Here is a 15,817-nt window from a genome sequence, read left to right on the forward strand (position 1 = left end):
TCCAGTGGATGAGGCTCTTATTTCTTTCTTGTTTGTTTGTTTGTTTTACAGGTGGTGTTTGACCGCTTAAAAGGCATGGCCCTGGTTCTCTACAATGAAATTGAATATGCACAAGCAGCTGTAAAAGAGACCAAAGGGAGAAAAATCGGTGGTAATAAAATTAAGGTGTGCAGAATAACTTTAAACAGAAGCAAAACAAAGTCCTATTTAAATCTCACCCTCTTGGGCCTGGCATGGTGGCTCATGCCTGTAATCCCAGCATTTTGGGAGGCCAAGGTGGGTGGATCACCGGAGGTCAGGAGTTCGAGACCAGCCTGATGAACATGTTGAAACCCTATCTCTACTAAAAATACAAAAAAAATTAGCCGGGCGTGGTGGTGCATGCTTGTTAATCCCAGTTTCTTGGGAGGCTGAGGCAGGAGAATTGCTTGAACCCAGGAGGTGGAGGTTGCAGTGAGCCAAGATCATGCCATTGCACTCCAGCCTGGGTGACAGAGTGAGACTCCATCTCCCAAAAAAAAAAAAAAAAAAATCTCATGCCGTTAGTAACTAGCATTTTATAGACTGCCAGCCCTCCAGCCAGGGGAGTGGCTTACAGGACATGTATGCTTTATCATTAGTGTTTAAGGGGAATATTACAATTTTATGCTCAGCTACTTGTGGGCACAGCATCTTTAAACCATTAGCCACAGATCCTTCCCTAAAAATCCTCTCATTCAAAGAAGTGCGCCTCTCAGTGTCTGGGTGCTGATACTCACACAGACACTCTCAACGCAGGCTCAACCACAGTCACCCATGGGTGTCTGACACCCAGGGCCTCATAGTATCAGTCCGGCATCCTGAACGTCTTTCTTTCCTTTCCTACTCCCCTGAAGAGTGGGTAGCCACTGAAAGCATAATTTTATGTCCAGTGTATGTATTTAAAAACTTGTGTTCATGGTAGTTTGAAGGAATTTATGCACTTAATAACTATGGTTGTTAGGTTGAAAGAAGTATTTTAAAAATAAGATGATAAGATAATTGATAGCTGATGGACATCATATGCTTGAATAACTTTGAGGCCCAGCTGTGAGTAAAGTTTAAAATGTTCATCCATATTTTGTTTTATATTCTAACTGTAGTTTTGGCAACAGAGATTGCTGGATTTAGTTGATCTGATTACTTAATTGCCATTTCAGTTTTCCATTTTGCTTTTTTCACTCCACGATTGGATTTGAAACTTTATAAATTTCATTCCTTTATCACGATTTATACAGAATTTGAGAGATTTCAGGTTAATAAAATATAGTTTCAGTGATGAGGACTGTTTTACCTGAGATACATTGCTGTTTCCTGACATTTTCTCAGAAGGGCTATGTTGTGAAGAATTTTCAAATTTGGTAACATTTTTCCATCATTAAAATTCGAAACTTGCATCAAACACCTCTTTTTTTTTTTTTTTTTTTTAAAGGTGGATTTTGCAAATCGGGAAAGTCAGCTGGCTTTTTATCACTGCATGGAGAAATCTGGTCAAGACATCAGAGACTTTTATGAAATGTTAGCCGAAAGAAGGTATGTGTTTTAAACTTATCAGTGTAGCTTGAGTTTTAATACAGAAACTTAAGATGGCATTAAATTTTATTTTTCACTCTTTACCCTCCTTTTATATTCTAGAATAGAGAACGCTTCTCTTTTATCACTTCATATGGAAACACAGGTTTATTTTTGTGAATTCAGTTTTCAGGTGATTCCTATGGGTTTGGAGCAACCTGTCTGGATTTCTCACTGAATGCTCCTAGAGCTTGAGTTACTGTTTTGCCAGGTGATAATGTACTTTTTTTTTTTTTTTTTGAGACAGGGTCTCACTCTGTCACCCAGACTGGAGTGCAGTGACATGATCATGGCTCACTGCAATCTCTGCCTCATAGGCTCAAGTGATCCTCCCACGTCATCTTCTTGAGTAGCTGGGACTACAGACACTTGCCACCACGCTGGAGTAATTTTTGTAGAGATGGGGTTTCTCCATGTTGTCCAGGCTGGTCTTAAACTCCTGGGCTCAAGTGATCTGCCTGCCTTGGCCTCCCAAAGCACTGGGATTACAGGTGTGAGCCACCGCACCTGGTCTGCTTTATGTGCCATTAATCATAAATACAAATCATCTCGCTTACAGTTACTTCTTAAAGTAACTGTATTAATATATGTTAGAGTGCATTATAAACTGTTAAATGGCTACATATTTAGTAATGACAACATCCAGGTTGTCACCACACATGTGCTCATACATTTAACTAAAACAAACAAAAACTTCCAAAAGAATATCAAGAGCTTTATTTTAAAGTTGAATCTCTTAAATATTCAAAGTGAATCAATAAGCCAAACCACACGTAAACTGGCAACTGTGGCAATGTGCAGAGCAAACCTGATTTCCCCTTGTTAATACTTTCAGTTATGGTTATGTAGTATTTAATACCTTTTTCTGCTGAAATATAGTAAAGAATATAGTAAAGACTGAAATATAGTAAAACATCTTAAGATATTATGTCACCAGATCTTCAATAGCTGATTACTTCTGAAAATGGAAATTTGGTCCATATGATCAAGCTGTTTTTCCAGACATGCCTCTGATTAAGTTTTCTGGAATGTTCCCACTAGGTCTCCACCCCGTACATACATGTTAGACAAAAAGTTTGTGTGAAAAACGCCTTTAGACACTTGAGTTCAAAGTATGAAAAGGGCTGCATGGCAAGATGAGCCAAGTCAGGGTTGCGCTACCACAAGCCCTGTTGAATGCATTCCCTTTCTACTACCTCTTCTTGCCATTTCATTTTTGTTTAAGTGATAGCAAGTATTAATATATATTAATTCATTTCTTAGTGGAATATTGTACAACAGTCATTGAATACTTGGTGCTTTTTTTTTTTTTTTTTTTTTTGCGATGGAGTCTTGCTCTGTTGCCCAGGCTAGAGTGCCTTCTTGGCTCACTGCAACCTCTGGCTTCCAGGTTCAAGCAATTCTCCTGCCTCAGCCTCCTGAGTAGCTGGGACTACAGGCGCATGCCACCACGCATGGCTAATTTTTGTATTTTTAGTAGAGACGGGGTTTCACCATATTGGTCAGGCTGGTCTTGAACTGCTGACCTCGTGATCCGCCTTCCTTGGCCTCCCAAAGTGCTGGGATTATAGGCGTGAGCCACCGTACCCAGCCTACTTGGTGCTTTTTAAATGAAAAATGCTCCCTACGGCCAAATTCTCAAAAGCTCAAACTTGTCAGGTTTTGATGGTTTCTCACCAGATCAGAATCCAAATTACAAAGCTTCAGAGATCAACACTCCTTTAGCTAGAAAGTCAGGCTTGATAGGCTGTTTTCTCAGTTGTGTGAGTGTAAGAGAGAGCGAGTGTAAAATTGTGTGGCCACGTGCAAGAGAATGTGTGTGTCTTATGTCAGGAAAGGAAAAACTTCTCCATCCTGTCTTCCCAAGTAGCACTTAGAAGTAATTGTTAATACAGTAAATGCTTACAAGAAATTATCTATATGTGAGTAGAAAGCATCCCGGAGGCCTACTTGCACTTAAAAACATAGAAAATCCATTAAAATCCTCTGTGTACATTAAATATTTTAAAACAGCAGTTTTGTAAGGGTTGAATAATGTAATGTGGATGTTACTTTTTGTATATTACTACTTAAAACCTATTTTTTTTTTTTTTTTTTTTTTTTGAGATGGAGTTTTGCTCTTGTTGCCCAGGCTGGAGTGCAGTGGCGCGATCTTGGCTCACCACAACCTCCGCCTCCCGGGTGCAAATGATTCTCCTGCCTCAGGCTCCCGAGTAGCTGGAATTACAGGCACGCGCCACCACACCTGGCTAATTTTGCATTTTTAGTAGAGACGGGGTTTCTTCATGTTGGTCAGGCTGGTCTCAAACTCCCAACCTCAGGTGATCTGTCTGCCTCAGCCTCCCAAAGTGCTAGGATTACAGACGTGAGCCACTGCGCTCAGCCAGAACTCGTTTTTTTTTTTTTAGTGATGAACTAACTGGCTTTGGGTTTGTTCTGTGTTTTTTCTCATGGTTATTTATCCTTCTCAAATGGCGGTTATCTCCTCATGAGGAAGCAGGAGGGTGTGGGACTTCACTGTGACCCAGGTTTGTCCCGTGTGGTTTCAGTCGGCAGTGCTTATGGAATGCATTTCTTGCGTAGACCTTGAGGATCTTTGCCTCTTCTATAGAATGGAAGTTATCTCACTAAATAGTTGATGCATGAATGAAAAAAATGCTTTAATGCTAATGATAATTCAGCTCAGGAATGCAAATAACAGCTGTATTTGCACAAGGCTTTCCCATTTTCTGAGTAGTACTTCATTTGATCCGTCACATACTGTGTCATGTAACCCTTTTTATGGAAAGAACTTTTGCTAATAAGGTCACAGGCCACTAAGGGCCTAGGCTGGGGATAAACCTAGGGTTCCTACCTGCTAGTGTATTGAGCTTACCCTTTACCATAGTGGTTCTTGAGATGAATTTACAGGGTCACATTGTGATTCAGATGACATCTACTTATGGTACTTTGGATACTGTTTGATTTTGTGAACAGAGTTCTCTCTGAACCTTTCTGCAGTTCCTCAGTGTCCTCGTACATGGTCCAAGTGCCAGTTGTGTTGTCCCTGCTTAAACTGTTGAATTCTTTGAGGGCAGGACTGCTTATTTCTTTTGTTGTCATGGGGCCCAGCAAAATAAATATTTGTTAAGCTGAACAGTGCTCCAGCATGAATGTTTATACATATATTTCTGCCCTCCAAAACTTTTTTTCATGTTACTGCATTTTAAATTTTTATTAATTATTATTATTTTCTTTTTTTGTAGAGATGGGGTCTCGCTGTGTTGATCCTGTCAGTCTTGAACTCCTGGCCTCAAGCAGGCTTCCCAAAGTGCTGGGATTACAAGCCTAAGCTACAATGCCTGCCCCATATTTTTAGATGTAGTTTTAGTTTGCTTAATTAAAAAGATACCTTGATACTGTGTTTTTAAAATATGACTCAAGCCTACCATTAATATGGGCAGTAAACTAATGACCATTCTAGGTGTCTTATTCACTTTATAATATTAGAAGGTATATAATGTGTTCACCTTCATGTGGAAAATACATCCCCAAAGTATGTATTTATGGTAGTAATGAGTTAAATTAGCCTGAGTCCATGCCTAGTAACAGTTATTTATGAGCTGGCTGGTCAGTATTTAGACAAGGAATCTGATTCCCATGGAGCTATGGAAGGATCATCTTGAATCCAGTTAAACCAAATGTCATAGATACACAATAAAGTATTTTCTTTGAATGGAGAAAGTTCAATATAAGTACATACAATAGGCCAGGCATGGTGGCTCATGTCTGTAATCCTAGAACTTTGGGAGGGGCGGGCAGATCACCAGAGGTCAGAAGTTTGAGATCAGCCTGGCCAACACAGTGAACCTGTCTCTACCAAAAATACAAAAAAATTAGCCAAGCGTGGTGGCGCATGCCTGTATTCCCAGCTACTCGTGAGGGTGGGGTAGGGTGGGGTGGTGGTGAGGCAGGAGAATCCCTTACACCCCAGAGGTGGAAGTTGCAGTGAGCCGAGATTGTGCCACTGCACTCCAGCCTGAGCTACAGAGTGAGACTCTGTCTCAAAAAAAAAAAAATATATATATATATATATACACACACACACACACACACATATATAGATATAGATAAAATAATGTGTTATCGATGTTTCTGGTGTTGGAATGTTCTGTCTTCGTTTGCTGTTCAAAGGAGTTGGAACATTATTTAGTAGCAGCTTTGATATATTTTTCTAAAGTTCATTCTTTCAACAAATAGTCAGTTGAGTCCTTTGAGCCAAGTGCTCTTGTAAGAGCTAGAGAAATTTTGGCCAAGAAGACAAAGCCTGTAACTTCATGGGGATTGAGTTCTAGTGTTCTTTCAGTGAGCTGCTAATGGTAATATTGTCTAGAATGAGCCAGGTGTATCTACGTGAGAGAACAAACATTGCTGAGAATGAACAAGTGAAGGAAGTAACTGGCCTCTGTTACAGGTGTATTTAATTTCATATAATATATGTTCTTGTGTGCAAATTTAATCCTATTTTGAATGCACCAGACAGGTCCCTGTGGGAGAAAACCTGTGGTGAGTTCCTTAAAACTGGAGGAGTTCTCTCTCGGTGCTTGCAGTCATCCCTGGTTTGTTAGTTGGCAGCCTAGGGGAAAGTGACATTTACTGAGGCCAAGTGCCTGCCTAGGATTATGCTAGGAAAGTTTTTACAGATATTATCCTAATCTTTTTAAGAGCTTTATGAGGAAAAGCTACCACATTTTATGAGTGAGGAGACTGAGTTCAGAGAGTTTAACCAGGTTCCAGTGTATTTTTTAAAAATTGTGAATTAGATAGAAGTGTTACCAGTATCATACAAGTCACATAGATGGTAAGATTTTAGTTAAAATTTTTATCTGTTTTTCTAAACAGTGGATTTATTCCAAGTTGTGGTAAGAATATCTTTTTATTATTCTATATAGTAATTTTGTGGGAGACTTAGGAGTGTGGGGATATTGTCCAGTAACTAGTGTCTGCTTTGTCACACGCCGGAGTTACCAGAAACATTAAAAAAGGGTTGAGTCACCACTGTCCAATAGAAGCATAATGTAAGTTATATAAGTTCTGTGTATGTAATTTTAGATTTTCTAGTAGCCACATTAAAAAGACAAAGTGAAATTAATTTTGTTTAATATATCTAAAATATTGTTTCAACATATCGGTCTAAATTGTTGTTGTTGTTTTTCTATAAACTATGTCAACAGAATTGAGTGTGTATTTTACACATCTCAATTTAGCTAGATTTCAAGTGCTTAGTAGCTACTTGAAGCTATAGTGGATAACCACTACAAACTAATCGTTTCACAAATGATTAAATAATGTCAAAGATTTTTTAGAAGCAGGAATTTCTGATTTCACGTGTATGATTTCATGCATAAGTGATGAGGAAACAAAAGAACTAATATCTTTGTTATTTTTTGGCAGAGAGGAACGAAGGGCATCCTACGACTATAACCAAGATCGTACATATTATGAGAGTGTTCGAACTCCAGGCACTTACCCTGAGGATTCCAGGCGGGACTATCCAGCTCGAGGGAGAGAGTTTTATTCAGAATGGGAAACTTACCAAGGAGACTACTATGAATCACGATACTACGATGATCCTCGGGAATACAGGGATTACAGGAATGATCCTTATGAACAAGATATTAGGGAATATAGTTACAGGCAAAGGGAACGAGAAAGAGAACGTGAAAGATTTGAGTCCGACCGGGACAGAGACCATGAGAGGAGGCCAATTGAACGAAGTCAAAGTCCAGTTCACTTGCGACGTCCACAGAGTCCTGGAGCGTCTCCCTCTCAGGCAGAGAGGTTGCCGAGTGATTCTGAGAGGAGGCTTTACAGCCGATCCTCAGACCGGAGTGGAAGCTGTAGCTCACTTTCCCCTCCAAGATATGAGAAACTTGACAAATCTCGTTTGGAGCGCTATACAAAAAATGAAAAGACAGATAAAGAACGAACTTTTGATCCCGAGAGAGTGGAGAGAGAGAGACGCTTAATACGGAAGGAAAAAGTGGAAAAGGACAAAACTGACAAGCAAAAACGCAAAGGAAAGGTTCACTCCCCTAGTTCTCAGTCTTCAGAAACCGACCAAGAAAATGAGCGAGAACAAAGCCCTGAAAAGCCAAGGAGTTCTAATAAACTGAGCAGAGAGAAAGCTGACAAAGAAGGAATAGCAAAAAACCGCCTAGAACTCATGCCTTGCGTGGTTTTGACTCGAGTGAAAGAGAAAGAGGGAAAGGTCATTGACCACACTCCTGTGGAAAAGTTGAAAGCCAAGCTTGATAATGACACTGTTAAATCTTCAGCCCTGGACCAGAAACTTCAGGTCTCTCAGACGGAGCCTGCAAAGTCTGACTTGTCTAAACTGGAATCTGTTAGAATGAAAGTACCAAAGGAAAAGGGGCTTTCAAGCCATGTTGAAGTGGTGGAGAAGGAGGGCAGGCTTAAAGCCAGGAAGCACCTCAAGCCTGAGCAGGCTGCAGACGGGGTAAGTGCTGTGGATCTGGAAAAGCTGGAAGCAAGGAAAAGGCGCTTTGCAGATTCCAATTTAAAAGCAGAAAAGCAAAAACCAGAGGTCAAGAAAAGCAGTCCAGAGATGGAGGATGCTCGCATGCTTTCAAAGAAGCAGCCTGACGTATCCTCTAGAGAGGTCATTCTGCTGAGGGAAGGAGAGGCCGAAAGAAAGCCTGTGAGGAAAGAAATTCTTAAAAGAGAATCTAAAAAAATCAAACTGGACAGACTTAATACTGTTGCCAGCCCCAAAGACTGTCAGGAGCTTGCCAGTATTTCTGTTGGGTCTGGCTCAAGGCCCAGCTCAGACCTACAAGCAAGACTGGGAGAACCAACAGGTGAATCTGTGGAAAATCAAGAAATCCAATCAAAAAAACTCATTCCCTCAAAACCACAGCTCAAACAGCTACAGGTATTAGATGATCAAGGACCAGAGAGAGAAGACGTTAGGAAAAACTACTGCAGTCTTCGTGATGAAACACCTGAACGTAAATCAGGCCAAGAGAAATCACATTCAGTAAATACTGAAGAAAAAATTGGCATTGACATCGATCACACGCAGAGTTACCGAAAACAAATGGAGCAGAGTCGTAGGAAACAGCAGATGGAAATGGAAATAGCCAAGTCTGAGAAGTTTGGCAGTCCTAAAAAAGATGTAGATGAATATGAAAGACGTAGCCTCGTTCACGAGGTAGGCAAACCCCCTCAAGATGTCACCGATGACTCTCCTCCCAGCAAAAAGAAAAGGATGGATCATGTTGATTTTGATATCTGCACCAAGAGAGAACGGAATTACAGAAGTTCACGCCAAATCAGCGAAGATTCTGAAAGGACTGGTTGTTCTCCCAGTGTCCGACATGGTTCCTTCCATGAAGACGAGGATCCCATAGGCTCCCCTAGGCTAATGTCGGTAAAGGGGTCTCCTAAAGTAGATGAAAAAGTCCTCCCCTATTCTAACATAACAGTCAGGGAAGAGTCTTTAAAATTTAATCCTTATGATTCTAGCAGGAGAGAACAGATGGCAGATATGGCCAAAATAAAACTATCTGTCTTGAATTCTGAAGATGAACTAAATCGTTGGGACTCTCAAATGAAACAAGATGCCAGCAGATTTGATGTGAGTTTCCCAAACAGCATAATTAAGAGAGATAGCCTTCGAAAAAGGTCTGTACGAGATCTGGAACCTGGTGAGGTGCCTTCTGATTCTGATGAAGATGGTGAACACAAATCCCACTCACCCAGAGCCTCTGCATTATATGAAAGTTCTCGATTGTCTTTTTTATTGAGGGACAGAGAAGACAAGCTACGTGAGCGAGATGAAAGACTCTCTAGTTCTTTAGAAAGGAACAAATTTTACTCTTTTGCATTGGATAAGACAATCACACCAGACACTAAAGCTTTGCTTGAAAGAGCTAAATCCCTCTCTTCATCTCGTGAAGAAAATTGGTCTTTTCTTGATTGGGACTCTCGATTTGCAAATTTTCGAAACAACAAAGATAAAGAAAAGGTTGACTCTGCTCCAAGACCTATTCCATCTTGGTACATGAAAAAGAAGAAAATTAGGACTGATTCAGAAGGGAAAATGGATGATAAGAAAGAGGACCATAAAGAAGAAGAGCAAGAGAGGCAGGAATTGTTTGCTTCTCGTTTTTTACACAGCTCAATCTTTGAACAAGATTCCAAGCGATTGCAGCATCTAGAGAGAAAAGAGGAAGACTCTGACTTCATGTCTGGTAGAATCTATGGTAAGCAGACATCTGAGGGAGCAAACAGCACAACTGATTCCATTCAAGAACCAGTAGTTCTGTTCCATAGCAGATTTATGGAGCTCACACGAATGCAACAGAAAGAAAAAGAAAAAGACCAGAAACCCAAAGAGGTTGAGAAACAGGAAGATATAGAGAATCATCCCAAGACCCCAGAATCTGCTCCTGAGAATAAAGATGCAGAACTAAAAACTCCACCTTCCGTTGGGCCTCCAAGTGTCACAGTCGCAACTCTAGAGTCAGCCCCATCAGCACTAGAGAAGACCGCTGGTGACAAAATGGTAGAGGCGCCTTTGGTAACAGAAGATAAGACTGTGGAGCCAGCCACTGTCTCAGAAGAAGCAAAGCCTGTGTCTGAACCTGCTCCTGCCCCTGTGGAACAGCCGGAACAAGTGGACCTGCCCCCAGGAGCAGACCCCAATAAAGAAGCTGCTGTGATTCCGGCAGGTGTTGAGGAAGGTTCATCAGGTGACCAGCTGCCTTATCTGGATGCCAAGCCTCCAACTCCCGGGGCCTCGTTTTCCCAGGCAGAGAGCAATGTAGATCCAGAGCCTGACAGTACCCAGCCACTTTCAAAACCAGCTCAGAAGTCTGAGGAGGCCAGTGAGCCAAAGGCTGAAAAGCCAGACACCACTGCAGATGTTGAGCCTGATGCAAACCAGAAAGCTGAAGCTGTTCCTGAGGCTCAGCCCCCAGCTTCTGAAGATTTAGAGGTTGATCCTCCAGTTGCTACAAAGGATAAAAAGCCAAACAAAAGCAAGCGTTCAAAGACCCCTGTTCAGGCACCTGCAGTGAGTATCGTGGAGAAGCCCGTCACAAGGAAGAGTGAGAGGATAGACCGGGAAAAACTCAAGCGGTCCAATTCTCCTCGGGGAGAAGCACAGAAGCTTTTGGAATTGAAGATGGAGGCAGAGAAGATTACAAGGACTGCTTCTAAAAACTCTGCTGCAGACCTTGAACATCCCGAACCAAGTTTGCCTCTTAGCCGAACAAGGCGCCGTAATGTAAGGAGCGTCTATGCAACCATGGGTGACCATGAAAACCGCTCTCCTGTCAAAGAGCCCATTGAGCAACCAAGAGTGACCAGAAAGAGATTGGAGCGAGAGCTTCAGGAGGCCGCGGCGGTTCCCACCACCCCTCGGAGGGGAAGGCCTCCAAAGACACGCCGGCGAGCCGATGAAGAGGAGGAGAACGAGACCAAGGAACCTGCAGAAACACTCAAGCCACCTGAGGGATGGCGGTCCCCACGGTCCCAGAAAACTGCAGCTGGTGGTGGCCCCCAAGGGAAAAAGGGAAGAAATGAACCGAAGGTGGATGCTGCACGTCCTGAGGCCACCACTGAGGTGGGCCCCCAAATAAGTGTGAAAGAGAGCCCCACGGAACCCAAGGCTGCTGAGGAAGAGGCAGGGAGCGAACAGAAATGTGACAGAAAAGATGCTGGCACAGACAAAAATCCCCCTGAAGCCGCCCCTGTTGAAGTTGTAGAGAAAAAACCGGCCCCTGAAAAAAACTCCAAATCAAAGAGAGGAAGATCTCGAAACTCCAGGTTAGCAGTGGACAAATCTGCAAGTCTGAAAAATGTGGATGCTGCTGTCAGTCCCAGGGGGGCTGCAGCACAGGCAGGGGAGAGGGAACCCGGGGTGGTGGCAGTCTCCCCTGAGAAAAGTGAGAGTCCCCAAAAGGAGGATGGTTTATCATCCCAATTGAAAAGTGATCCAGTTGATCCAGACAAGGAATCAGAGAAAGAAGACGCGTCTGCCTCTGGGCCGTCCCCAGAAGCCACCCAGTTAGCCAAGCAGATGGAGCTGGAGCAGGCCGTGGAACACATCGCAAAGCTTGCCGAGGCCTCTGCCTCTGCTGCCTATAAGGCAGATGCACCAGAGGGCCTTGCCCCAGAAGACAGGGACAAGCCTGCACACCAAGCAAGTGAAACAGAGCTGGCTGCGGCCATTGGCTCCATCATCAATGACATTTCTGGGGAGCCAGAAAACTTCCCAGCACCTCCACCTTTTCCTGGAGAATCCCAGACAGATCTGCAGCCCCACGCAGGTGCACAGGCGCTGCAGCCTTCTGAGGAAGGAATGGAGACGGATGAGGCTGTATCTGGCATCCTGGAAACTGAGGCTGCTACAGAATCTTCGAGGCCGCCAGTCAATGCTCCTGACCCCTCAGCAGGCCCAACAGATACCAAGGAAGCCAGAGGAAATAGCAGTGAAACCTCACACTCGGCGCCAGAAGCCAAAGGGTCTAAAGAAGTGGAAGTCACTCTTGTTCGGAAAGACAAAGGGCGCCAGAAGACAACCCGATCACGCCGCAAACGGAACACAAACAAGAAAGTGGTGGTGCCTGTAGAGAGCCATGTCCCTGAATCTGACCAAGCTCAAGGCGAGAGTCCTGCTGCAAATGAGGGGACAACACTACAGCACCCTGAAGCCCCACAGGAAGAAAAGCAGAGTGAGAAACCCCATTCCACTCCTCCTCAGTCATGTACCTCTGACCCAAGCAAGACTCCCTCCACAGAGAATTCGTCCCAAGAAATCAGTGTTGAGGAAAGGACTCCAACCAAAGCATCTGTGCCCCCAGACCTTCCCCAGCCCCCTCAGCCAGTGCCGGTGGATGAGGAACCTCAAGCCAGGTTCAGGGTGCATTCCATCATTGAGAGTGACCCGGTGACCCCACCCAGCGATCCAAGCATCCCCATACCCACACTGCCTTCTGTAACTGCAGCAAAGCTTTCACCTCCTGTCTCCTCTGGGGGGATCCCACATCAGAGCCCCCCTACTAAGGTGACAGAGTGGATCACAAGGCAGGAGGAGTCACGGGCTCAGTCTACTCCATCTCCAGCTCTTCCCCCAGACACAAAGGCCTCTGACGTCGACACCAGCTCCAGCACCCTGAGGAAGATTCTCATGGACCCCAAGTATGTGTCTGCAACAGGTGTCACTTCCACAAATGTCACCACGGCCATTGCAGAGCCTGTCAGTGCTGCCCCTTGCCTACATGAGGCCCCGCCCCCTCCAGTTGAATCTAAAAAGCCTTTAGAAGAAAAAACAACAGCTCCAGTGACAAACAACTCTGAGACACAAGCCTCGGAGGTGCCGGTAGCTGCTGACAAGGAAAAGGTGGCTCCAGTCATTGCTCCCAAAATTACCTCTGTTATTAGCCGGATGCCTGTCAGCATTGACTTGGAAAATTCACAGAAGATAACCTTGGCAAAACCAGCTCCTCAAACCCTCACTGGCCTGGTGAGTGCGCTCACTGGCCTGGTGAATGTCTCCCTGGTCCCAGTGAATGCCCTGAAAGGTCCCGTGAAGGGCTCAGTGACCACACTGAAAAGTTTGGTGAGCACCCCTGCTGGACCCGTGAACGTCCTGAAGGGGCCTGTGAATGTTCTTACGGGGCCAGTGAATGTTCTCACCACTCCAGTGAACGCCACGGTGGGCACAGTGAATGCCGCCCCAGGCACGGTTAATGCTGCTGCGAGTGCAGTGAATGCCACAGCAAGTGCAGTGACCGTCACAGCGGGTGCGGTTACTGCTGCATCTGGTGGCGTGACGGCCACAACAGGCACGGTGACAATGGCAGGGGCAGTGATTGCGCCGTCAGCAAAGTGCAAACAGAGAGCGAGTGCTAATGAAAACAGTCGGTTTCACCCAGGGTCCATGCCTGTGATCGACGATCGTCCAGCAGACGCAGGCTCAGGGGCGGGACTGCGTGTGAACACTTCCGAAGGGGTTGTGCTCCTGAGTTATTCAGGGCAGAAGACTGAAGGCCCACAGCGGATCAGCGCCAAGATCAGCCAGATCCCCCCGGCCAGTGCAATGGACATTGAATTTCAGCAGTCGGTGTCCAAGTCCCAGGTCAAACCGGATTCTGTCACAGCATCGCAGCCTCCATCCAAAGGTCCTCAAGCTCCTGCAGGCTATGCAAACGTGGCCACCCATTCCACGTTGGTACTGACCGCCCAGACATATAACGCCTCTCCTGTGATTTCGTCTGTGAAGGCCGATAGGCCATCCTTGGAGAAGCCCGAGCCCATTCACCTCTCGGTGTCCACGCCTGTCACCCAGGGAGGCACAGTGAAGGTTCTCACCCAGGGGATCAACACGCCCCCTGTGCTGGTTCACAACCAGCTGGTCCTCACCCCAAGCATTGTCACCACAAACAAAAAGCTTGCTGACCCCGTCACCCTTAAAATTGAGACCAAGGTCCTTCAGCCGGCCAACCTGGGGTCCACGCTTACGCCCCACCACCCTCCTGCTCTGCCCAGCAAACTGCCTACAGAAGTAAACCATGTCCCCTCGGGGCCCAGCATCCCAGCAGATCGAACTGTCTCCCATTTGGCAGCCGCAAAGCTCGACGCTCATTCTCCTCGACCCAGTGGACCCGGGCCGTCCTCATTCCCAAGGGCAAGCCACCCTAGCAGCACTGCCTCCACGGCGCTCTCCACCAATGCCACAGTCATGCTGGCTGCAGGCATTCCAGTGCCCCAGTTCATCTCCAGCATCCACCCAGAGCAGTCTGTCATCATGCCACCCCACAGCATCACCCAGACTGTGTCCCTGAGCCACCTCTCGCAGGGCGAGGTGAGAATGAACACTCCCACGCTGCCCAGTATCACCTACAGCATCCGGCCAGAAGCGCTTCACTCTCCTCGGGCTCCGCTGCAGCCCCAGCAAATAGAGGTCAGGGCCCCACAGCGTGCCAGCACCCCGCAGCCAGCCCCAGCTGGCGTGCCTGCGCTGGCCTCCCAGCACCCTCCCGAGGAGGAAGTGCATTATCACCTTCCCGTCGCTCGGGCCACAGCCCCTGTGCAGTCAGAGGTACTAGTCATGCAGTCTGAGTACCGACTGCACCCCTATACCGTGCCACGGGATGTGAGGATCATGGTGCATCCACATGTGACAGCAGTCAGCGAGCAGCCCAGGGCCGCGGATGGGGTCGTGAAGGTGCCACCAGCCAGCAAGGCCCCTCAGCAGCCAGGGAAGGAAGCTGCCAAGACACCAGATGCCAAAGCCACCCCGGCCCCTGCCCCCGTCCCTGTCCCTGTCCCCGTCCCCCTCCCTGCTCCTGCCCCTGCCCCTCACAGTGAGGCCCGTATCCTCACAGTTACCCCCAGTAACCAACTCCAGGGGCTGCCTCTGACCCCTCCTGTGGTGGTGACCCACGGGGTGCAGATTGTGCACTCCAGCGGGGAGCTGTTTCAAGAGTACCGGTACGGCGACATCCGCACCTACCACCCCCCAGCCCAGCTCACACACACTCAGTTTCCTGCTGCTTCCTCTGTTGGCCTGCCTTCCCGGACCAAGACAGCTGCTCAGGTGAGCCAGCCAGGTATCTCCCCACTGTCTTTTGGGCATGTGCTTGTGGGGCTCAGCAGGCTTTTAAGCAAAGATGTGTTAAGGAAATCAGGGGCCAGGTGTGGTGACTTATGCCTGTAATCCCAGCACTGTGGGAGGCCCAGACAGGATGACTGCTTAAGCCCAGGAGTTCGAGACCAGCCTGGGCAACATGGCAAAACCCCATCTCTACAAAAATACACATATATATGTAAAAATTAGCCAGGTGTGGTGGCACACACCTGTGGTTTCAGCTACTTGGGAGGCTGAGGTGGGAAAATCGCTTGAGCCCTGGGGGCAGAGGTTGCATTGAACCAAGATTGTGCCACTACGCTCCAGTGACAGAGTGAGACACAGTCTCAAAAACAAAAAACACCAGCTGGGCGTAGTGGCTCACGCCTTTAATCCCAACACTTTGGGAGGCCAAGGCCGGCAGATCACTTGAGGTCAGGAGTTCAAGACCAGCTTGGCCAACATGGTGAGACCCTGTCCCTACTTAAAGAAAAAGAAATCCGCCTTTTGGTAAAGATAGTGGTTGAGTACAAGTGAACTGGTCAGCTAGTTCCTAAAGATGTTGATCTTTTCATGAGTTTAAAGAGC

General features: G+C 46.1%; 1 protein-coding gene across 4 annotated transcripts in view; it reads left to right on the forward strand.

Annotated features, from left to right (window-relative positions):
- Window positions 1-15,817, forward strand: part of SPEN (spen family transcriptional repressor) — a 99,888-nt gene that overhangs the window by 80,489 nt on the left and 3,582 nt on the right. For all 4 annotated transcript variants that reach the window (XM_031664679.1, XM_031664676.1, XM_031664677.1 and 1 more), the window contains 3 exons: window positions 52-165; window positions 1,451-1,551; window positions 7,024-15,199. In XM_031664679.1, the coding sequence (XP_031520539.1) occupies window positions 52-165; window positions 1,451-1,551; window positions 7,024-15,199 (8,391 nt within the window). The remainder of the gene's footprint in view (window positions 1-51; window positions 166-1,450; window positions 1,552-7,023; window positions 15,200-15,817) is intronic.

The sequence above is a fragment of the Papio anubis genome, chromosome 1 (genome assembly GCF_008728515.1).
Source record: "Papio anubis isolate 15944 chromosome 1, Panubis1.0, whole genome shotgun sequence".
Lineage (NCBI taxonomy): Eukaryota > Metazoa > Chordata > Mammalia > Primates > Cercopithecidae > Papio > Papio anubis.